The sequence below is a fragment of the Emydura macquarii genome, unplaced genomic scaffold, assembly GCF_026122565.2.
Source record: "Emydura macquarii macquarii isolate MOO-44397 ecotype Brisbane River unplaced genomic scaffold, CSIRO-AGI_Emac_v2 contig_1348, whole genome shotgun sequence".
NCBI classification, from domain to species: Eukaryota; Metazoa; Chordata; order Testudines; family Chelidae; genus Emydura; species Emydura macquarii.
The window spans coordinates 17,040,710-17,063,484 of NW_027131485.1; the positions used below are offsets into that span (position 1 = coordinate 17,040,710).

General features: G+C 38.7%; 1 protein-coding gene across 4 annotated transcripts; it reads left to right on the forward strand.

The window, feature by feature from the left end:
* Positions 1–228: 228 nt before the first annotated feature.
* METTL22 (methyltransferase 22, Kin17 lysine) lies at positions 229–18,316 on the forward strand. 4 transcript variants are annotated; one of them, XM_067551282.1, is made up of 12 exons: positions 1,860–1,876; positions 3,985–4,012; positions 5,025–5,173; positions 5,635–6,006; positions 7,368–7,408; positions 7,495–7,639; positions 8,784–8,855; positions 9,575–9,628; positions 13,356–13,436; positions 14,916–15,018; positions 15,807–15,975; positions 17,894–18,034. In XM_067551282.1, exons 3-12 carry the CDS (start codon positions 5,041–5,043, stop codon positions 17,927–17,929), a joined length of 1,206 nt encoding a protein of 401 aa, XP_067407383.1. In that variant the 5' UTR covers positions 1,860–1,876; positions 3,985–4,012; positions 5,025–5,040; the 3' UTR covers positions 17,930–18,034. The 4 variants fall into 4 exon arrangements, with proteins under 4 accessions (XP_067407384.1, XP_067407385.1, XP_067407383.1 ...); XM_067551281.1 differs by lacking the exon at positions 1,860–1,876 and adding an exon at positions 1,897–1,969; XM_067551283.1 differs by lacking the exons at positions 1,860–1,876; positions 3,985–4,012 and adding an exon at positions 229–248.
* The last annotated feature ends 4,459 nt before the right edge of the window (positions 18,317–22,775 follow it).

Consider the following 22,775-nt stretch of genomic DNA (forward strand, 5'->3'; position numbering starts at 1 on the left):
TTCTTGGACCTGATTTTCCTGCTACAGGATGCATGTAACTCCAAAAACCTTCATGGGGCTGTGTGATGGGATAAAAAACCCACATACAGGGCACAAAGTAGCCCCACCTCTCTGGGCCTGCAGAATATGCTCTGACTGGAGGAGCCAGTTAAAAGGAAGCTCAGAAGCCCAGATGGTGGTGCTGCAAGAGAGAGTTCTGCTCTGGAAAGCAGACAGAAGGTTGAGCCTGAGAGGGGACCCCGGGGCAGGTAAGGCTCCACAGGCAGTGCCTTTTCTAAACACTGCTTTTTTTGAGAACTAGCAGGTCAGGTCTGGGTTCTGCACCTTTGGATTTTTTTTTTCTAGTTGAGAGACTGTTTGGACTAGAGGGGGTCATATCCCAAACTGAATGGACCTATTTGTAGGCAGTAGCCCAGAAAGGTGAACTTGGACTTCCTGTAGTAAGGACCCTGCCCATGTTGCTTCCCACAGAGCCCTGGACCAGGACCCAGTGGATAGGGAGGGCCCAGATTCCCCTACCTCAGGCTATAAAGGCAAAGGCCCAGATGTGGCTGGAAAGCTGAAGGTTCCTGGCTTAAAGTCAGGCACTAATATGGCTACTGCCCTGACAGAGGAGCAAGGGGCTAGCAGTTGGGTGCCATCTAGGCTGCCTGGCCTTTGAGCTCCCGCTTATCCCTGGTCCCCTGAGTTTGTCCATCTCTTGTAGGAAATAAGACCTTGTTCACACAGTGGGGCAATGTATACTACAAGCACGTGATTTTGAAAACACACTAATTTGTTGTGTACATTAATTGATCCGTGAGGATCTTGCTGGTGTGCACTAAAGGTTTCCTATGCACTTTAATGCACTACCCTTTCAAACACTACATTACAGAGCGCTGGGGAACCTTTAGTTTGCACCAGCAGGGTCTACACCATTGGTCCTTAACCTCTTCACCACTGGGGGCTGCATATGCCCCTCTCTGCGTGATAGGTCATGGGACATGTCCACTCAACATATTTACTACCTGTATGGCGCTGAGGATGTCACAGGGGCTGCAGCTCTGTGCTGATGGGGTAGCAAGTGGCCCGTGGGGGAGAACCCCGTCTACACACGGACCAAGGCAGGCATCATAGGAGAGTGCGTGTTAGCCAGTGAACTGCTGTAGCCCACGGTGCTGTGCTGTGTAGACAAGGTGGGTATCCAAGGGTTTTAGGGACCATCCTCCCTCAACCCGGCTTCTACAAAGCGCTCAGGGGAAAGATCAGCCAGCCCATTTCAGGGGAGCAGCGCTGCAGCTGCCTCCCCCAAAACCCGCGAGCAGGTGGGGAGAAGGCGGTTGTAGGAGTCATGGGGCAACCCAGCCCAGCCCCTTGGGGGCAGCAGGGAGCTAATTTCCACCCTCTAGACCCGTATGCAGGCCCCTCCGCTCCTTAGATGAGTGAATAGGCCAGAGCGTCTAGCCCCGCCCCCTACCGAGGGGGCTCCTGGGTAATGGGAGGAACAACCGGCGCAGCAGCAGCTCGGCCCCCTGCTGCCGGCGTGGCTCCCCTCCCCCGTCCGGATCCCAAAGGGCCCCGCCCCTGTACTGGGAGGGGGGGAACGGGGACGCAGCGTGATGGCGTCATGCGGGAGTTGGGGCTGCCCAATGGCGCCGGAGGCCGCCTCAGCTCTGGCGTGGGAGTGGGAGGTGAGCGGCGGGGCAGCGTCACGCGTGGGAGGTTCCGCAGCTCTCGGCCGTACCCGGGCTAGGTTCGCCTCAAGGTCTCCCAACTAAGCCGCCTTCCCTTCCCCTCCCCTCCAGCTCCGCTCCCGTAACGCCCGGGGGTTGGGCTGGGCCGCACCGCACGGGCCCTCCCCACAAGCTCCACTACCTGAAACTCCGGGCTCCTGGAGGTAGCCCCTCCCCAGTGCCCCGGGATTCCGCCAGGGATAGGAATTCCGGGCCCGCCTGGCCCCTCAGCCCGGCTCTGGGGAGCGGAAACCGGGGTGGGTGGGTCAGGGTCAGTCGGACTCCGCGAGCAGCGGGCGCGGTGCTGGGACAGGGCTTTATTTTGGACAGGTCTCTAGCCCCTTGGCGCTGCCCACCCCGCCCCCGAGGGACGCGCGGCCCCTGCAGCCGGGGTCGGACGAAGCAGCGCTTCGCCGCCTTTGGCCGGCAGTCCAGCGTGTCGTGTTGCGTTAGCTGGTAGCTTCTGGAGAAGAAGTCAGTGTGCAACCCCCGCCCTCTGCCGTGCAGGCTCTGAGTTGATCAGAGGCTCGAGGCTCAGAGCGCCGCGGATGTTTCGGATTTCTGCAGGCTGTGGAAAAAAGAAAAGTTTTCATGCCATCTTTAAATGCCCTCAAGAAGCGAGGGGGATGAGGCACGAGTCCGGTTTGTCTTTACGGCTTGGCTTTATAACTTAACCGCTTTCTTTTTTGAACTAGCCTCTTGCTTCCTAGCCTGAAACATTGAAAAGCCTGAGGGTAGGGAACGTCCGAAGTGTATCCAAGTCCTACAAGCTTCCTGCCCTTTCCTTCTAGGTCTTGTCTTTGCTAGGCAATTTCACACCCCCCACCAAAAATAAAAGTATTGTAAAAATCACCCTCTTTTCATTTTACTGCTACATTGGGAAAATAGAGTTTTTCTGCTAAAGTAAAACAAAATATTTAGTTACCAGTTCTGGTCATTTTTATTTGTCTATTGTCTGGCTTCAGCAGCAGACTTTACCCATAAAAAGTTTACCACTGGTACTAGCTGTTTCAGATTGAAATATTTCATGTCATTAATCAAACAGTGGCTTGTGTGGTGCTGTGATTTTTGAGTGGGCTGTTTCATTTCAATTTGCCAGTAAATCAGTTTTGTTTGTAAATTGTGTAAATTGTGTAATGCTGTTTTTCACAAATAAGTGATAAAAGCAGACAGAAAAAAGAAACTCTTTTTTTTTTTTTACTATTCATAAGGATTTCACTCTAATTCATATCCAGGGAGAAGACTCCACACACAGCCTGTATATTTAAAAATCCCAGAATAAGAATGAGTTAAATTGAACACAATACAGATGAAGTGGGGTAAAGAGATGTTTAAGAAGAGATTAAATTCTGTTTTTATTCTGTGACAGCAAAACAGCTATAGGAATGTTTCTACGTTGTAATATTGACACACTGCTTTCTAGACTGGAAACACTATGCCTAATTTAAAACAAATAGAAAATCTGAATTTATCTTATTTCTCAAGAAGGGAAAACCACACCTCACCAGGAGAGTGCATATGGGTTTGTGCTTCATTTTGTGGAGGGGTGTACCAAGCCGCTGAGCTTTCATGAGAAAGGAGATATCTCTTATTTGAAATTTAAGAGACCAACCAGTGGTGGTATCCTTAGTGGTCTGTCCCTTTTTGATACTTTTGTCTGTGATGGGCGCTGGAGTGAAAAGTTGGCTGTTGGCAGCTTCACCAAGAGTTATATGCCACCTTGTGTATATCTTGTTTTTAATTTGTGCTGTTCTCCTTGTTCCTCAGCTGAAATTTATTCAAAAGGGAAAACAGGATTTTGTATCATTCCATTTTTCTCTTTAGTTGTCACCTCTTTCCACTAGTGTGTGTAACTGTTACCTGTGAAGAGAGGAGGAGATTCTTTAAGAGTCTGGGTAGTCCAGGGGAAGTTAACTTGCTTGAGAAGACATACAGAAGCCCAAATTTTACTTGAAAAAGTCTGTACTCCTTGCTTTATTGGTTACAAAGACCAAGGGCTGTATAGTTTTGAGCACTTCCATATTCACCCAAGCACTTACTGCATTCTTTTAGTTTCTTATTTTGTACTAGGGTCTACACATCCCTAACACCTCTAATAAAAGACCACATTTGCGAACAGTTTTTTTTAAAAAAACCTGCTTTTTTTTACTGATTCAGATATAGTTTTAGGTTAGAACAGACTGTACAAAATGTATTCTAAGAAAGGGGCCAAAAGTTTCCATTTTCAAAAAGAGAAACTGAACAGCTGGTATCTGTGTCTGTCTATCCACAGGATCACACACAAGGTTCAAGATTATCATGTAAGTGACTGAGATTTTTAAATGTTGAAAAATGTTTCCATGTTGAGGGATTATTTTCTATTAATTTATTGTTCCTCTCTGTAGAGGGAGCATGGGTTAGCCCTCGACACTAGTGCTCCTAAGCATGTATGAAGGAATGACTAGAAAGAATATAACTAATATTTAAAAAGCTCTTTCTTTGCCCTGCAATTCTGAAGCTGAAGGATAAAAAATCAGATTTGTAGATACCTGTGTTCGCTGTAGCACTTTGAAATACTGATGTTGCCAAGCATTGGGGTTTGCTTTGCTCTTGTAATGAAGCACTTAGACACTATGGCCAAAGCTTGCAACAGTGACTGGTGTTTTTTGGAGCCCAAAAAGAAATGCATTAAAGTTGCCATATTTTTTGAAAGTGTTGAGAGCCTATCCTCTGAAAATCAGGCCTTTTAAAGCTATCTCAAGCTGGCCACCCAAAACCATTAGTCACTATGGAAAACCTTGATCTGTATGTATTTATCAAAGTAAAAACCTGTTTGATGTGCTTTCAGAATGTAGCACAATATATTTTTTGCACAATAAACAAAAGTCCCATTTCTAAATGGCTTGGTGTGCAAGATTTGTGCCAGTCAACCAACAATGGTGGGTTTTTACAGGTATTAACAGCGCATTGTAGCCTCGGTTTTGTAGTGGACGGAATGAGATGTAAGCAACTTCATTGAATGCATAAATGACATAATCTATAGCTTTTTCTTATAAGGAATGATATGGCATCTTGTAAAACTACCAGGCTATAACTCAAAGCTATACTTAATATTTATTTGTTTTTATGTTGAACAGCCTTCTTTACTTTTTTTAATATTTTACTGAAGAACGATGAACTAAGTCTGCGTGATTCTGACTTGCCTGGGATCTTCACCGGAACTGTCTCGTGTGGTTATCCCAATGAGCAAACATTTTAAATAAAGTGTATTAACAGAAGAGAAGCATCTCCTCTTGTGGCAGCCTTTCAGAAGGTGCTGTCTTGTTTTTGTAGATGTTCCCGGCATACCATGGTAGATGCGGCAAAGAAAAAGACTATGGATGACATCACATTTAGAAGCGACACTGTACTTTCTGATGTTCATCTACACACCCCAAGCAAAAGACATCTTATGGTGCGATTGAATACAGTTGGACAGCCAGGTAATTTACAATAAGAGGGTGCTCAGAGTTGCTGAAACTGGATAGTTTTGTCATTGGTAAAATGGGAGTCATGATACCAACCTCCTTTGTAAAGTGCTTTGAAATCTACAGATGAAAAGTACAATATAAGAGCCAGGTATTTATTTTATTATAATCTTATTTGTAACAATGAAATCCTGGTTTCAAGAGTTAAATTAAATTCTTAATTGGTCATTAAAAATTGCCTCCAGCCGAAAATGTCAGCATTAATTATATTTAGTCATAAAATATGTTACTCTGTAAACAACTATTAAAATATTTTACTGTAATTAGTGCTGGTTTTTCCAGCTACACTGTGCTTTCTCATAATCTGGTTTAACTCTCATGTAAACTAAGTGATTTATCAAGTTTATTTTGATATTTTGTACTGAAGTTTTGAAAATGAAAGTTTGTCTTTAACATCCTTTCTGATTTTGTTTTAGTATTTCTATCACAATTCAAGCTCCTTTTGAACAAAAATAATTGGGAGTCTGAGAGAAAAAATGAAAAAGAACTTATAACAGAAAATATGGGACACCAAAACAGAGGTGGGAAAGAATTGTGTGACAAAGATAGTAATGATTTAGATTTTCTCAGCAAAAATGGAAAGGAAGCAAATGATCTTTTAGGAATAGAAACTCTGCTGGATGATGATGGAGATTTGGAAGTGGTCAGAAGACCTCAATATGCGTCTGATTCAGAAGTGGAGGATATTTCAAGGGTCAAGGTATATCCCGTAATTCTGGCTAAAGGAGAAGATGATATTTTTGAAGATGAAAAGCAAGAATGTACCTGCAATAATATTATTAAAATAGGTAAGCAAAGCTATATAGGCTGTTACACAGTGATTAATGTGTGTTCATACAATAAAACATTGGCTATAATACTGCAGTGGCAAGAGTGCTACTGTATCATAATAATTTTTGTGCTAATCTATAGAGCAAGAAGGATCTCTTATGCTTAATGTATCCCCTTTCACAAAATATTGTGAAACTACATATACTTAAGCACATTTCATATATTTGTTCAATATTAATTGATTTAGCATCTTGGTGATTCAGAATGTTCCAAGAAAGGTGCTTATTCATATCATCTCCCTTCCTTATACAGACTGTCCACATAACAAGGGGGGACATTAAAAACACTTGTACTTCCACCAAAAAAAAAAAAAAAAAAAAAAAACTGCTCCAACATTTAGTTGCTAATACCAGAAAACTCACACTAGTGGTTTTCAAAATCACCCCTTCTCTCTTAGTACTAGTACCCTGGTGAGCCCTGTCATCATCCTGAACAAAGAGCTCTGAATGCTTTGAAGAGCTCTGTATAAGCTCGAAAGCTTGTCCCTCTCACCATCAGAAGTTGGTCCAATAAAAGATATTATCACCCCCACCTTCTGTCTCTAATATCCTGGGACTAACATGGTTACAATAACAGGGCTTTTGTTACTATATTTAAAACCCTTTAATAGGGAAAGGGATTGATTATACAGAGAATCAGAATTGGTCCGATAGTTTCCGGAATCCAGAATGCGGGGAAATCTTTTCCTGGTGAACTACACCAACTGAAGATGTTACTGAACAAAAGCTGTTAACATTTGGCTCTTCAGTGGCATATATGTGATCTCAGTCCATTTGCTGGAGGGTAGTTGTCCACTTCTCAAACCACCATCATAGCTGGCAGTACCTTAGCATACTTTCTGGTATTCTCAGAATCCACAACAAAATCTCATCCCTAGAGTTTGTCCTTTTCAGGTCAGGATTGAGGCAGGTTGATAAATTATTTAATTTAAAAAAAAAAAAAAAAAAGCCTATGCTACCACTGCCTGTAGCCGACATGTTGTATAGTTAAATGGAAGATCTGTGATATGTTCTAAAAATAAAAAGTCACTTAAAAATACCTATGCATTATGTGACTGTAATCAATTCCTTGCTTACGTTCAGAAACTGCATGTACTCTTTATTTGTTTTTATGTGCGAGTCTGAAAATACAATTTTAAAAAATGTCCTTATTCATGTAATTTAAAGAATATGATCCCAGATTATAAAGGTGATTTTCTGTGGTTTTTTTAAAAAAAATGTAGTTAAATTTATTGTCAAACAAGTAATATAAATGTCATAACTGAAGAATTTTTTTAAAGTACTGTACTTATTTCTTTGTTTTCCTTTCTTTTTACCAGAGCATACAATGGCAACACCCTTGGAAGATGTTGGTAAACAAGTATGTATCTTCTTCATAGTATTCTGCACTTTATGAATCGTACATCAGAGCCTTAACTTTCTGTGCCTTCTTGCTCTCTCCTGAAGGTCTGGCGAGGAGCCTTTCTTCTTGCGGATTATATCTTGTTCAAACAAGATATGTTCAGATGTTGCACAGTACTAGAGCTTGGAGGAGGCACTGGAATTACAAGCATTGTCATGGCAATGGTTGCTAAAACTGTTTACTGCACAGGTACTTTAATGCAATTTTTAATTAAACACTAATGTGAAAAAAGTCTAATTGCATACAAGTATAGGAAATTTAAATGAAGCATTTCTTGTTTCTGTTTGGGTTTTTCCTTTCAGTCCTTTTTCTTTTTTCTGATTATAGATACTGGCACCAATATGTTCTCAATATGTTCTGTTGAGAACCAACAGGTTCTCAATTATTTGATAATACTGTAAAGGAAATTTCTCACTAGGTGACATCACTGTTTTTTGTGTCTTTCTTACAAGTGTGAAGTGGAATCAGGATCCTCATTTTAGGGAATATGTCAAATTTTTATATTCAGTTTAAATAGAGCATATCTGGGCAGCAGCCACATTTCTCATGAGGAAGTTGTGTACAACAAAAAGTCATGATTACTTAGCTGGTCTCTAATGTACAGCATTTTGGAAAGTTAACATCTGTATATTTTGTTAAGAAACTTAGATTTTAATTTTATTTGAGCAGCTTGCATAGTGTCTCAAACTTGATTGATATCAACAAATGAAGAACTACTTTTATGGCTATTTTTGTATTCCTTTGAGGATTTTTGTTATTGACTACCATTGAAATTTCAGCTGCACATTGGCAGTAATGTTAGTCAATTAGGTATTAGCTTGGCTTTTGATAAAAAGGCAGTTTTGTAACAAAAAAATATGACTGAGTCATGGTCAATAGTTTGAAAAAGATAATACTAAGAACAACAAACATAGTTTACCTCTAAGTGGATCCTGCCTACATTTGTTTTTCAGAAGAAAAGAGTCTGCCTTTGATAGTTTTCTAGAGAGTTATTACCTGATATTTTTACAAAAATGATTGTTCTTATTGGATAGAGAGAGTGTGCCTTTCAACTCTAGGTCTCTTGTTCAGTGGTTGTCTGTGTGAAAATGTTTGGCAGTCTAAATTCAGGTCTTCATGAAGAAGTGTCCAGATCATAAAATATGCTCATCACTGCTGGCCTTAATACTGGGATTTGTTATTGGTAGTGTCAGCAGAGAGCACAAGAACTATGAAATAGGCCCTGGAGATTGAGCTGTCTCCTTATCTCAAGAAGAGGTCAATCACATAAATCAGGGCTTCTGCACATTCAGAATGTAATATTGCTTTCAGAATAATTATTGATTATTTCCAGATGTTGGTGAAGATCTTCTTGCTATGTGTGAGCAAAATGTTACATTAAACAAACATCTTACTGAGCCAGCAGGTAAGAACCATTCATTGTTTCTCAATTGCAAATTTGTTTATGCCTTTATCAGTAGAACTGTTCCTAGAATATACAGTAGTGGCCATATAGGTTGATGTCACTATACAAATGGTTACAAATAATGAAACTTTTTATCTTAATTGGAAATAAGGCTCATAAACAAAGATATGAAAACTCTATATAGGGTCCACATTGGGGGTGCTGCTCTTCTGAGCACAGTGTAGGACCCTTTCAGACTGCTTCTCTTTCCGTCAGATAAAGCCAACCATGGTTGCTGCACAAAGCTATTGTGTAATACAGAAATTCTTCAAGAGTCACATGGAATAATAGGGAGTCATAGAAGTCTTTGGTCCAAAGTGGCAGTGGTGTAAATTGAGTGTCAGTGGTGAAGTGGTGTAATTGTTTGACATTGGCATGTACAAAACAAGTGTCAAAGGGATGGAATGGTAGCTATCTTACAGATAAAACAGCTAACAGGAGAGTATAAGGTAAAATAGGCTCCCTCTTCACCTCTCCCATCATCTCCACCCGCATATGTAACTATCTTTATTTTGTACAATGACTGAATGCCAAATCAGATCATTTTTCCACTTATAGCTTCCATGTCACTGCTGATTTTGGCTCTTGTTCTCTACTTAGCTGCCATCTGAAGTGTGGGTGCAACTTATTTGCCCATCAACTGTGGGTTTTTTGTTATGTTTTTGTATGTGTGTGTACAGGAGGTGAAGTTAAGGTAAAAGAACTGGACTGGCTGAAAGATGGGTTCTGTACTGGTAAGTAGTTGTCATGGGTTTTATTCAAACTGTTTTCCATGATAGTTTTGAAATAGTTGCAGTTTAGTATGTTAAACTAACAACTCTTGAGTTACATACGGTTCTAGTAAAAAATTAAATTAAAAAGGCAAAAGGGCCCTTTCTGAAATTAGCGATAGTTTCCAAGAGCAGGAGTACTGAATTTAAAAAATCTGCATTAAACCAATAAGTGTCACTGTTCAGAGGTTAATTGCACCTCTGCTCTCTCCATGGTCTTTTCCAGGCATCTGCGCTCTGAGCAGGGATTCCCATCCCTCTCCCTCTAGACTGGGGACTCACACTTGCAGTCTTACTGCAATTTACTGTGCTTATCCCCGCAAGTCTGACCTTAGTCTTATGCATGCAATTCTGCTGTCTGCTGGCAGCTATGATAGGGCTTACCAATGACCACCCAGCTTTAAGAGTACAGTAAATTTATTCAGGACAAAAGCATTACAAGACAAAACATATAAAACAATGTAGTCTCTATGTAGTGAGCTCTAGCATGGGTGTAGACCCTTGTAGGTTTTCAGTCCTTCAAACTCTTCCAGCAAGGTTTTGCCCTCTTGGTTACAGTCTCATACCAGTTCAATGATCAAATGAGGGTCCCCATGTCAGTTCAGGCTGCCCCTTGTTATTAAAAGCCCATTCTATGTCTGCTGAGCCCCTGGAACCCGGTCGGAACCAGTGTATGCAATTCCTTGTGGGGGTGGTACATTTCTGGAATTGTTTTCCTGTCCCAAAATCTACAGAACATATCCTCATAGATTGTAGTTCTTCAGGGAAGCTCTGTATCTCTTCTTCATGGAGCCAGAACACAATCCCTAGCTCACAAAGATACATACCACACTTAGAGATACCAAAGTCTATGAATATTCTGTGTGTCTATAATGTCTGGCACCCCTCGCTATAGTAATCTTTCGAAGTTTTCATGCTTCCAAGATCGCAGACCTGTCAGTTTCAGTTTACAGGGTAACTTGAACAAATCAATTCTTCCTGATAGTACAGGGGGGAATCTGCTATTTTTCCATGGAAAATAGTTAAAGAAGTGTCTTTTTTTGTTCTCCAAAAGTGCTGAGCACCCACAGCTCCCATTGATGTATATAGGAGGTACAGCAGCTTTACCTATCTGAAACAAGCCACATTTATGTGTTAAATAAACATGAATTGAGGTGTCCAGCTTTAGGCACCTAAGTTTGAAAATGTTGGCCTGATGGCTTTAGATGAGATTTGAGAATTGGTATTTGATACCTTGCTATTTGATCTTAATGTTGTGGGGGGAGGGGTGTAAGCATACATTATGCACATCATATGCCTATACTAATGTGTAATAACCCAGTCTGTTGACCTATATGGCTGCAAAACCCATCTATTCTTCCAAATCTTTGGGAATTGGGGGTAGGTGGTGTAGGATGCATGTAATTTTGTATGTGTTTTGGAGGTTGGGTATGAGGTTCTTTTGTTTGAGGCGAACTTGCTATACTTTAAAATTTTATTTGGCAAAGGCACGTGTAACTTAGGATCGGTGCCTTTTTGTTCTAAATAGTGAAAATCAGTACATCTAATTCATGGGCAATGAATATCTAAAGATTCAATCTCAGTATCAATAAGGGACCTTTATTTTTCTTGGGTTATAATTGTAGGTTCTTTACAAAATGTCCAAAGACACTATCATTATTCTATGACCTAAAATGCATAGCTGAAATTAAGTAGGAATTTTGATCAAAACTCATTTATTTGTTTTATTTATTGTGATATTTCTTTTAATCTCTAGGGTCAAATACTCAGGTCTGGCCATATGGGTAGTAAGGGATGCAGCAAGCTGTTATTACCATATAAGCAAAGCTTTGAATCCAAGACAACCAATTCTGAGGAGAATCAGTCCTAATAGAGAAAGGCAAGCAGAGTGCTTCATGGGAGTGAGGTTTGAAGCCCCTGAAGGGGATAGGAGTTTAATGTAAATTAACTCATCAGTACCCAACCTCAAGGAGCTGCCTGTGAATTATCATCCACTACTTTTTCCACATTGTGGCTGTGGCTTTAATGCAGCCCTAGTAACACCATATTCCCCAAACTGTTGTGGGAGATAGATTCACCCCCACTCAGTAATCTTCACTCAGTAGACCAAATGCCTTTTGCATTCACCATACCAGAATTACTAATTGTGGTACGTAACCTATCACTTAAATCAGCTTCTGTACCAGATGACTGGAGCATAGCTGATGTCACGCCAGTTTTTAAAAAAGACTCCAGGGGTGATCCTAGCAAGTGCAGGCCAGTAGGCCTAATTTCAGAATCAGGCAAATTAATTGAAACTGTAGTAAAAACGAGAATTATCAGACACCTAGATGAACATGATTTGTTGGGGAAGAGTCAACATGGCTTTTGTAAAAGGAAATAGTGCCTCACCACATGTTTGTTGATCACCTCAAAGAATTAATATATTGGACAAGGGTGATCAGTAGATATAGTGTACTTGGACGTTCAGAAAGCCTTTGACAGGGTCCCTCATCAAAGGCTCATAAGCAAAGTAAGCAGTTATGGGAGAAGAAGGGAAGGTCCTTTCCTGGATCACTAATTGGTTAAAAGACAGGAAACAGAGAATAGGAATAAATAATCAGGTGTCAGAATGGAGTGTGGTAAATAGCAGTGTCCTCAGGAATCTGTACTAGGGCCAATGTTGTTCAACATATTCATAAGTGATCTGGAAAAAGGGGTAAACAGTGAGGTGGCAAAGTTTGCAGATTGTACAAAATTACTCAAAATAGCTAAGCCCAAAACTGACTGTGGTGATTGGGCAGCAAAATGGCAGATGAAATTCAGTGTTGATAAATGCAAAGTAATACATATTGGAAAACACTTCAACTATACATACAAAATGATGGGTTCTAAATTAGCTGCTACCACTCAGAAAAAGATCTTGGAGTCAATGTGCAGCAGCAATCAAAAAGCTAACAATATTAGGAACCACTAGGAAAGGGATACATAATAAGACAGTAAGTATCATAATGCTAATGGAATGCCCAGACCTTGAATGCTACATGCAGTTCTGGTTGCCTTATCTCATAGAAGATACATTAGAAATGGAAAAGATACAGAGAAGAGCAACAAAAATGACAAAATATATAGAACAGCTTCCATATGAGGAGGAATTAAAAAGACAGACATTTCAGTTTGGAAAAGAGATGACTAACAGGGTGATATGATAGAGGTCTATAAAATCACAAATGATGTGGAAAAAGTGAATGGGGAAATATTATTTACCCTTCATATAACACAAGAACCAAGGGTCACCTAATGAAATTATTAGGCAGCAGGTTTAAAACAAACAAAAGAAAGTACACATACTTCTTCACACGATGCACAGTGGAACTCATTGCCAGGACTCCACAGACATGTGGAACTCATTGCCAGGAAATGTTGGGAAGGCAAAAAGTATAACTGGGTTCAAAAAAGAATTAGATAAGTTCCATCAGAAAGGTCCATCAGTGGCTATTAGCCAAGATGGTCGGGGATGCAACTCCATGCTCTGGGTATCCTCTGACTGCCAGATGCAATCACTGGACAATTGATGGATCACTCAGTGTTTTGCCTTGTTCTGTTCATTCCCTTTGAAGCATCTGGCATTGGCCACTGTTGGAAGACACGATACTGGGCTAGATGGGCCATTGGTCTGACTCACTATGGCCATTCGTATGTTTTGTTGTAGACCCTGAAGCTCCCTACAGTTGGTCTGAAGCAGAGATTGCTGATTTGCATGACCACACCACTGTGATATTGGCAGCTGATGGTAAGAGAATGTAACTGAAGCCAGGGAACTTGATGAAGTTGATATCTGGATGTACAGGTGTCACGTATTTAACCACTGATATGGATAACTTAGTTTTTTAAAAAAATAATAGACTAGATCCTCAGCTGATGTAAATTTGTCATAGCTCCATTGAAGTCAATGACTTGAGTGGAACTATGACAGTCTTCACTATCTGCAGATCTGCTACAGTATCTTGCAGTCTTTCTTCAAAAAGTTATAGGTTATACTTACCAATTAGAAACTGAACAACTTTCTGAAACATAACCTGTTCTTTCATTTGTGATGATAAATGTACCAAAATTTGGATAAACTGTTTAACAGGAGCATCTATGTGAAACCTAGTACATTTTTTAAAAACAGTTACAAGCAGTTTCTTGAACTACATCTGCCCAGAGACTCCCTGCCAACTAGTGTGATTTTATATTTTCCTGTTTTCGTACATGTTTTTCTCTGCCCTGTTACTGAGTGAAAGACTCATACAAATAACAGGGCAAGCTAACAGATTGACCTCACTGTATAGGAGAAACCGTGAAATCTTGGCAATGAAGTTAATAGACTGAAGAGACATTTTTGTCCTATTTTTGAGTTATAATACTCATAGGTGTTATTTCTAACAAGATTGGGTAAAAAAGGTTTCAGGCATTGTTGTGACTTGAGTTGATATTCTTTTACCACATGCAAAAATTTAACTTCTCTGTACCCTTCACTCTAGACCTTCAGAAAACAAAAGACATTTTTCCTCAAAAACCTGCCATTTATTTTTTTAATGTAATTTGATCACACTTTCAGCCTTTCATTTCTATCCTAAATTGGTGGCAATTTTCTAATGTAGATGTTCTGCAGTATGTTTCATAGTAAGTAGTGCGTGAATTTGTTGAACTCAGTTGTTTGTGAAAGTCGCCCTAATGTCTTTAGACAGTTAGATCAGGTGGCAGTGTCTCTACTTCATATGATTATGTTGTGACGATGTAACCAGTCCCTGGATAGCTTTTTTTGGCATACTATATCTTTTGACTTTAAGGAACTTGATGGATCTGATTCTTCTCTCACACAAGTTTAACTGAGTTCAATGGAACTACTACCATTTTGTCCTGGTGTGAGACATGAGGCCTCATGATTTATGTCTCCTTCTTTCTTTGAGACATACAATAAGGTATTTCTTGGTTGGGAGAGAGCCTGTTGATAGATAAAACAAGTTGCCAGACTAAAGTTTTGCACTGGCATTTGAGAAACTGATGAAGGCTTGACGAAGAGCAGCTGTGATTAATGTTGCAGGGTCAGTTGTTGCCATTAAAAGCTCTCAGTACTTTGATACACTAATGTCGGGAGTCATCCCAAAGATTGTTCATTAGAAATAATCTGCATAAGTAAAGATTATTGTTTTATGTTTAAGATCATGTACAATTAAAACAGTCAAATGTTCATCACTATGTTCTTAATGTTTCTTTTGTATTTTAGTTTTTTATGATGATGACTTAACAGATGCTTTATTCAAAACACTGTACAAAATTACCCACAACTTGAAAAGCTCTTGCACAATTTACTTATCAATAGAAAAGAGGTAAGTGCCACCTTGACCTTTCAGTATAAGATGCACAAAAACGTACCTTTTCTCTTTCTGAAAGATCTGTGTTTTTGCTTCAAAACTACATCTTTTGATTCTCATAGCATTAACTGATAAACAGTTCAGTGCATAGTCCGTGCACAATATATTCTTGAGCCTCTTGGAATTCTAAGATTCTGAACCTACAAAAATCAAGAGAAAGTTATGATTCTCTATCATTGTTCTTGCTATATATCATGCCATGCCATCCTTAAGTACAGTTATGTAAATATAGTTAAATAAGTGGTTATAGACTATTTGTGGACTTTAATTCACTGCCATAATAGTCTTTTAATAGAATTTCTTTTATTGAATTGCCTTACGTTCTTTTTTTTTGAGAAAGAATCAGTGTGACTGCCTATTCCCATGCTAAAATGTGAGTAACAAGCTTTGTTTGAGTCTCTGTAGAGCTGCATAGATCTACATGGATATTTGCATAACTTCTCTAGGAACACAAACCACAAGACTGAATCTGTGTGGAGAAAATTGCTAAAATTGGTGCGATGGGAAGGTAGTTTCTTCCTTTTGAGACAAATATTATCCAGAACTATCAGTGTTTTGATCCTAATTAAGATAACACATTTGCTATGAAAAGAACATTGTCATTATTGTTTGTCATCAATAAATGTTATTTTACATTGCATTTTCTCTCTGCTGTTATATTTGGGGAAGTTAATTAGCTTTTGAAATATAAGTAATAGGAAAATATTTTGAGATGTCACTTTAAATGGATGCTTTCTTGCCAGGCTGAACTTCACCCTGAGACATATGGACATTACATGTGAAGCTTACAATCATTTTAGAAATACACTGAATGATCTGGAGAACTTACAAAATGGCAAAATGAAATATACTGCTGAGCCCATTAAACTTGCTTTCTGCCAATTTCTTGTTTATGAACGGATTGAGCAGTTGGTGAGTGGTATTTATCAACTAAATGTAATGTGTTAAGAGAATACTTCAGATTAGCTTTCAACTGTTTAGTCAACATAATGAGTAAAAACACAAACAATTCACCATTTTATTTACTTTCATAAAGAAGCTCTTTGTTGCTCAAGAAAAGACCTGTCATTTACATTTTACATTTACTTTGGCCTGGTCTACACTTAATGGGAAATTCAACAGCAGTCAACGGGAGATACGCAAGCTACTCCACATGGAGTAGCTTGCGTATCTTCCGTCGACTTACTAACTTCTACTTACCGTGGTGTCTTCGCTGCGCCTACAGGAAATGCGCTCCCATTAGTGTTGAGTTACTCTTTTTCCGGGGATGGATTTATTAAATCAACTTTCAGATTGATTGAGTGGAAGTGGAGACCCGCTCAGTTGATCCTGAAAAAGTCATCTGTTGACATCGAATTTGCAGCCGTTAATAAAGATATACCCTTTGTGTTGGGTTATGTCACCGTGTATCAAGATTTTATCACTTACTAACATATTATGGCACTGTTTATGTTTACTATTTTACCTTTGAGCAAATTAACATAATCAGCATCACTGTACATACTTACTAGAGCAACAGAAAACATGATTTTGAGAATAACTACAAAACAGAACTAAAATGTATTAATTTACTTGTTAGTAAATGTCTAAAATAGCACCATGATATGTTTTGTTTCTCTATTTAAGAAAAGCTCCTTTCCAAGTTGAGTCAAGAAAACTTTGCTACTTGAAGTGTACCAAAAGAGATATCAAATTATTCATAGATTTTAATAATCTTAAAAATTACCAGATATGGTACTTTTAAATGGTTTCCTTATTTACTTAATTCCAAGACCTACACATAGGGAGCTCTTTTGTCCCAAGTGTGTATGAGTTCAGTAATGCCTAAAGCCAGGTAAGCAATGTAACAGTTTGTACCATTTTAGACATTAGTGATGATTATCTGCTGTTGCAGAAGAAATAAGTAACCTTCAACTAGATTTTGAATCTCTTGGAGGTTCATAAAGATTGAAAGTCATTTGGTCAAATATTCTGTTTTTTCTTTTAAAATACCTGTCTATAACAGGACTTGATTTGGACGCAGCCCTAGTTTTATAGTTAATTTTTTCTATTCAGCTTTGACATGTACAGTAACTGAAACCATATAAGAAATGTACTATTTTGTGTTACATATTTTCTAGGTTTCATATATTCACTTCATAAATGTTTTTTGCCAAAGGTTATTTTATGATCATTTTGGTCTTTAGTGCTCTGTATGTAATAAAAACTCAACATACAGTTTCCATTTTACTTGAAGCTATAAACAGAATCTCTAATCACAATTTAAAATGTGGTGGTGATGGAGGACTGCTCATAAATTACATTTGTGACCAAGACAGTCTTCTTTCTAATGTCACATTTAGTAAACACACATCTGCTACTATTATTTCTTTAGAAATAGAGATGCCTTCAATATCACCTGTTCCTCACATTTTTGTAATAAAATATATTCAGCACATGTATCTATTCAGTTACACCCTTTCAAGCATTATGAGAAGCCATTTGTAGACCCACTCAAAAAACACAGAACAAGTTATCAGCCAAAACATGCCTTCTGAATATCCCATAATTTGTGAAATTATTGTAATGACATATAACTTATGGCAATGTTAAGTATTTAGACTACAGAATTCCCTTGCTAACTGTAGGAATTAGTCTGCTTCTCTTTCTGTAGCTAAAAGGTACAAAGCTCCAAGAATAATAGCTAAATGAAATTAGAAGACAAGTCTTCAAAGACATTTCTTATCTTATACATGCTTTTATGTAAGGGGTAGGCATTGAAACTAATTTAATATATTATTATTATTAAGGAATATGCATTCTGAAAATACACCTTTTTCCTTCTGTACAGGAGCTGTGGAAGATCATTGCTGAACCACTTATGTGACCTCTTTAATATAAGACAGCTGAAGACCTTGAGGCAGAAAATTAATGCTGTTCTACAAATAAAACAATCTAGGATTTTTTCCAAAAGGTGCTCCCAATGGAACCATAAGCCCTAAAAGTGAATTTGATGCAGAATTGCCTTAAATTAATTAAATATATCTTGTGGCACTTAGAGGATGATTTCTTTATAGTTTTTAATGATATTGTGCTGTTTTAAATTGCTCCTTGTAGAACAGACCTGAAAACTACTCTTTACTGCTGTCATCTTTGTGATGTATCTAACAGTAGTGATGATATGGTGTCTCATCACTCCTGAGATCAGTAATTTTTTTTCTTACTTTGTCTCTGTACGCTAATTGTCACCTATCCAACCTCTTTCCATGTTATGGAAGTATCAGTCTTATACACTTACATTTACTCCTAATAATCAGTAAACTCGGTCACTCTGTTCTCAGTCAGACCCAGATTCTGCTTCCACATCATGTTGGTATTATAGACCTTTGTGGAGTGATCTTCTGCAGTAGGCCCAGCTGCTTTTCACCAGGTGGTTGTTTCCTAAGCACAGAGTCATCTACTTTTTAAACTTCGGAACGAGTTATGAAAATGGAGGACTACTTTTTCCCCTACATGGACCTTTCTAGTGTAGAGGCCAGGATTTCAACTTTCAGGAGGCAGGGAATAGACACACAGAGTTCAGCCTTCAGGTTTTGTACACCTTCTGGAGCTATCCTGTTCACATCTTCTGCCATTCAATCCCTAGCAAGCTGAGGGTGAAAACAGGCTTCTTTCCATGAATTATCTACCCTCTGTGGTCCATGGTATTCTAGCCTCACAACATACCTGTGGGCGGGTGAGAAGGAGGAAACTAATGCCATGGGAGCCTCGTTTGCATTGCCCACTTACATGTTCTTAGACCTCTTGGCTATTAAATAGAAGTAAGGTTTGTTAATCACAGCTCTCCTGGTTAATAAAAACAGACCCTGCAGTATATGTTCTATATCTCTTCCATAATGTTTTGGTTGTTAGTGGTGATCTGTCATTTTCACCCACTTTTCCCCACTCATGTTGTCATGGGAACTCTTCCTCTTGCTGAAGAGCTCTAGACTTCTTTCACCAGAGCTGTTTTTAGTGGGTTAAAATGCTGCATGATTCCCCCACATTCTGAACATGCTGTTTTCATAGCTCTTCCAGCCAGAGGGTTTTTATCTTTCATGTGTAGTTTATTTTACTTTATTGCCAAACGAGGCCTCTACTAGTATTTTTAAAAGAAGTTTTATGCTTATTTAACCATCTCAAAACATTTGGATGTTATTTTGTAATGATGCTCTGAGCTCAGATGTAGTTCATTATACCAAATAGGTGCATTGATCAGAGAGGCTACGTGTTATGTGTTGGATAGCATGTGGTGAGACTGACTTAATTCCATTGGGACTGAAGTTTAGTTTAATGAATATAGAAAGCTGAGGTTAGCTTTGTTTTTCTAGCTAGTATCAGCTTGTTATAATCTTTGCACTGTTTTAGTCTGACACTTTATTCATAATTTGCAAGTTTTCTTTAACCATATGAGTTAAATACTGAATAGCATCTTGAATTTTGAACTTCAGTTCTCTGATGTCATGTCTAATGAGGTTAGTAAACTTTTTATAGCTTTTAAATAACAAAGTCATGGCTCAGAATGCAAATAGATTGCACAGCTTGAAAAGAGGTTGGAGCATGTCCTGGCTATAATGAATGTCAAAAATGTTTCTATAAACAGGATTTTCTTTAGTATTGTTAATTTCTTCAAATACAGTGATAAAACCATAGTTTAATCCGAGGATTCTCAAGTTGCAGTCTGTGGGACACGGCTGGCTTGCAGGGCACATACTAATGATCTGATAGAATTGACAGTTCATGTAGTCCTGGCTGCTGATTTCTCGTTTCTTCAAGTATCCAGTATTTTCATTGCAAAGAAGAGCCTAGTGGCCGCTATAGCTGGAAATAACCAGACAAATTAGTTGCTTCCAGTAGGGGCACTGCTACATGAACAAGTAGAGGAAACAGGATCCAGAGCTGGGGCAGACTGGGGATGCCAGTTAGAGAGGAATGCTGAGGAAGAAAGGGATCGAGTCAGTTGGTCAGTCATGGGCAAGGTGCTAAGGCTTCAATCCAGCAAAGCTATTAAGCTATCAAACAGTCCCACTGATTTCATTGAGACTACTCAGGTACTTAAAATTAAACATGCTTAGGTGCATTGTTGGATTAGGCTCTAAGTGACAGAAAAATAATTATTTTAGAGATGTTGACTGATCTAAGGTGTGTGTTTGTGCGTGTGAACGTGCAGATGCACGCACACTTTTTCAACTTATTAAAATGGCTTAAAAGATTTTTCTGTATATGTTCAGTTTGTGTCACAAACCTGACATGAAGAAAATCTGTCCATTTTCTAGTGGTTCACAAAATCTCTTCATGAAGACTTAAAATATGTATTTTTCTTGAAGACTGAATTGTGATATCTGGTGGAGACTGTTTGGAGGAACATGCATTTAGAGTCTGCTCATTTGACTATTTGAATGTTCAGTTTTTTGCCAGATTTTCAAGAGGCCAACACCTCTCATTTGAGCAGCTCTTTAAACCTGCATCATGCCCAGCAGTAGACAGGTTGCTGCTGCGTGCTGAGCAGTCATGGAAGTCTGGCTACTTTATTTAAATGCCTAAGTGGAAGCTGAGCTGTTATGAAAAATCTGGCCCCAACTGTGGGTGTTGATCCTTCTTGGGGAAAATCTTGCATTTAATTTTTTAAAATAAATTGACAGTTGAATATATATTTTGAAATGTGCCTTACAGCATTTATCTAATATATCAAAACTGCAGTTTTTGCATTTGTGAAAGTGATGTTAACACAAAAACTGAGCAATTATTTGCATTAAACTAGCAAACAAATTGGAAACAAATTGCTGCCAAAAAGATTTATGCTAGAAGCAAACTTATGCAGCTAAGTTATAAACTTTAGAAAATATGGAGATCTTGGCTCAGTGGTGACCACTGAAAAGTAGCGAGGCCTTTGTAGTTTTGGAATGTGCCTTTGCAAAGCTCTGTTTTGATGTGTAACTAATGTGGCCAAAGGCTTTGTTGTTGTTGTGTGGATACTGAAAGCATGATTTTACTCTGAAAATTAATTTGTGTTTTGAAAGTGTGGTGTAACAAGATAAATGAAATGGAGCCTTTTTTGAAAAAAGTTTTGTGTGTGCTTTAGGGAGGCTGTTTAATCTTGCAGTGCAGATTTTTTTTTACTTTCAGAGAAGCCTGGAAAGTCAACCCAATCATCAGCAGAAGGAAATTTTGGATCATACAGGTGAATAAATCTACAATGTCAGTCTACTGTTTTTTAAACATAATTGGCTCTGATTAGATCTAGATGGAGTATTGCATGTTGGGATCTGTTGTATGAGGAAAGGTGAAAGCCAGCTATATTTAAAATAAAAGGGAAGGTGGTATTTATTCATTTAAAATAAAGAATTTCCTAAGTAATCAAAGGTAATTGTTCTATTTCTCGGGAATGTATAAATTTGGCTATACTCTAAAAGTGATGCTGGGGTTTTTTGTTTTTGTTTTGTTAGATATTGGTTACATGTTTTGGATCAATGACTTTCATTTAGAGTTGCTCCGTTTACATTAAAAATGGCTCTGGCTGCAGATTCACTCTGAAGGTCTTGCTGTGTTGCATCTTATCACCAATAATAGATTCTGCAACCAAAAATAGGTAACTTTGAGGATACAAAAGCCAGAAAGGGAACTTTCAGTCTTATCAGTGCACTAGCTGTGCAGTACTAACACACATGTAAGGGAAAAGCCTATTCCAGAAAGTTAGGCAGGTATTACTCAATATACGTAGATTAAACATTTTGAGTAAGAATGTGCAGCTCTTACATATGTTTCTGGCCATAACAGCACTTTTAAATAGTACCTAATGCCATGTGACTTCATTGAGACCTTACTATGCAAGTTTCAGCCTAAAGCAATTTATTTGTTGTCTTGATAGCAACAAAGCCAAAAAGTGTTGTATGCAAGTGTTGTACCCAAAAATTTAGTTTATTCTTATCTAATATAACTTCCATTATATGTTTGGCAAGAAGATATTTTTTCCTAATAAAGCATGACTTAGAAAATTCTACTAAGCCTGTGTTGTAATTAACCTTTGAAGAACATACCATCTAGACACACTATAATTGCGGCTGTATACTGTCTGGTGCCTGAATTGTGTTTTGGACACATCTTAGATCTTAGAATTTTGGCTAGAATATATAGTGTAACCATATAGCTCTTTAGGGTTCAATCAGCAGGCTTTTTGTCTGGGCTCATAGTTTTTTCTCCCTTTTTACTGAGTCGGTAGTTCTAGCAAGGGACTCTTCCAGTGAATTTGAGTGTTCATGAAAGGAGTTGAATACAAAGGCAAAGATGCTGCAGTGAGAACCAAAGCCCTCAACGTCCAACAGATACAGGTCTGATTCCTAGTAATATGTCTGAGTGCTCTTCAGCCTACTTCTTTCGCTGCCTGTCCTTTCTGTTGAGACACCACAAGGGTGTCAATTTTGTTGGTCACTTTTGTGATGCAGACAGCTGTGCACTAGAAATTACCATGAGACCTCAGACTCCATTCATATAACCCACTAAGCAAACTGCAGGTGGTAGATGGGAAAATCATTCTGCTGGACTATTTTGGATGGGAATTAGAAGGGAAAAGGCTTGATACCCCATTTTTTAAAATCACCATAGACACAGTTCCCCTTCCTCGTTTTTTCTAACTTCAGAAACTTATTGTTTTGGCAGCTAGTAAGAGAATTAAAGGCTTCCCTTTACAAACTAGC

Coding starts and splice junctions, on each gene's coding strand:
- METTL22 (XM_067551283.1), top strand. CDS start 5,041: ATGGTAGATGCGGCAAAGAAAAAGACTATGGATGACATCACATTTAGA. Junction 13,437..14,915: donor TGTGATATTGGCAGCTGATG/GTAAGAGAATGT, acceptor TTTGTATTTTAG/TTTTTTATGATGATGACTTA. Junction 15,976..17,893: donor ATGAACGGATTGAGCAGTTG/GTGAGTGGTATT, acceptor CCTTCTGTACAG/GAGCTGTGGAAGATCATTGC.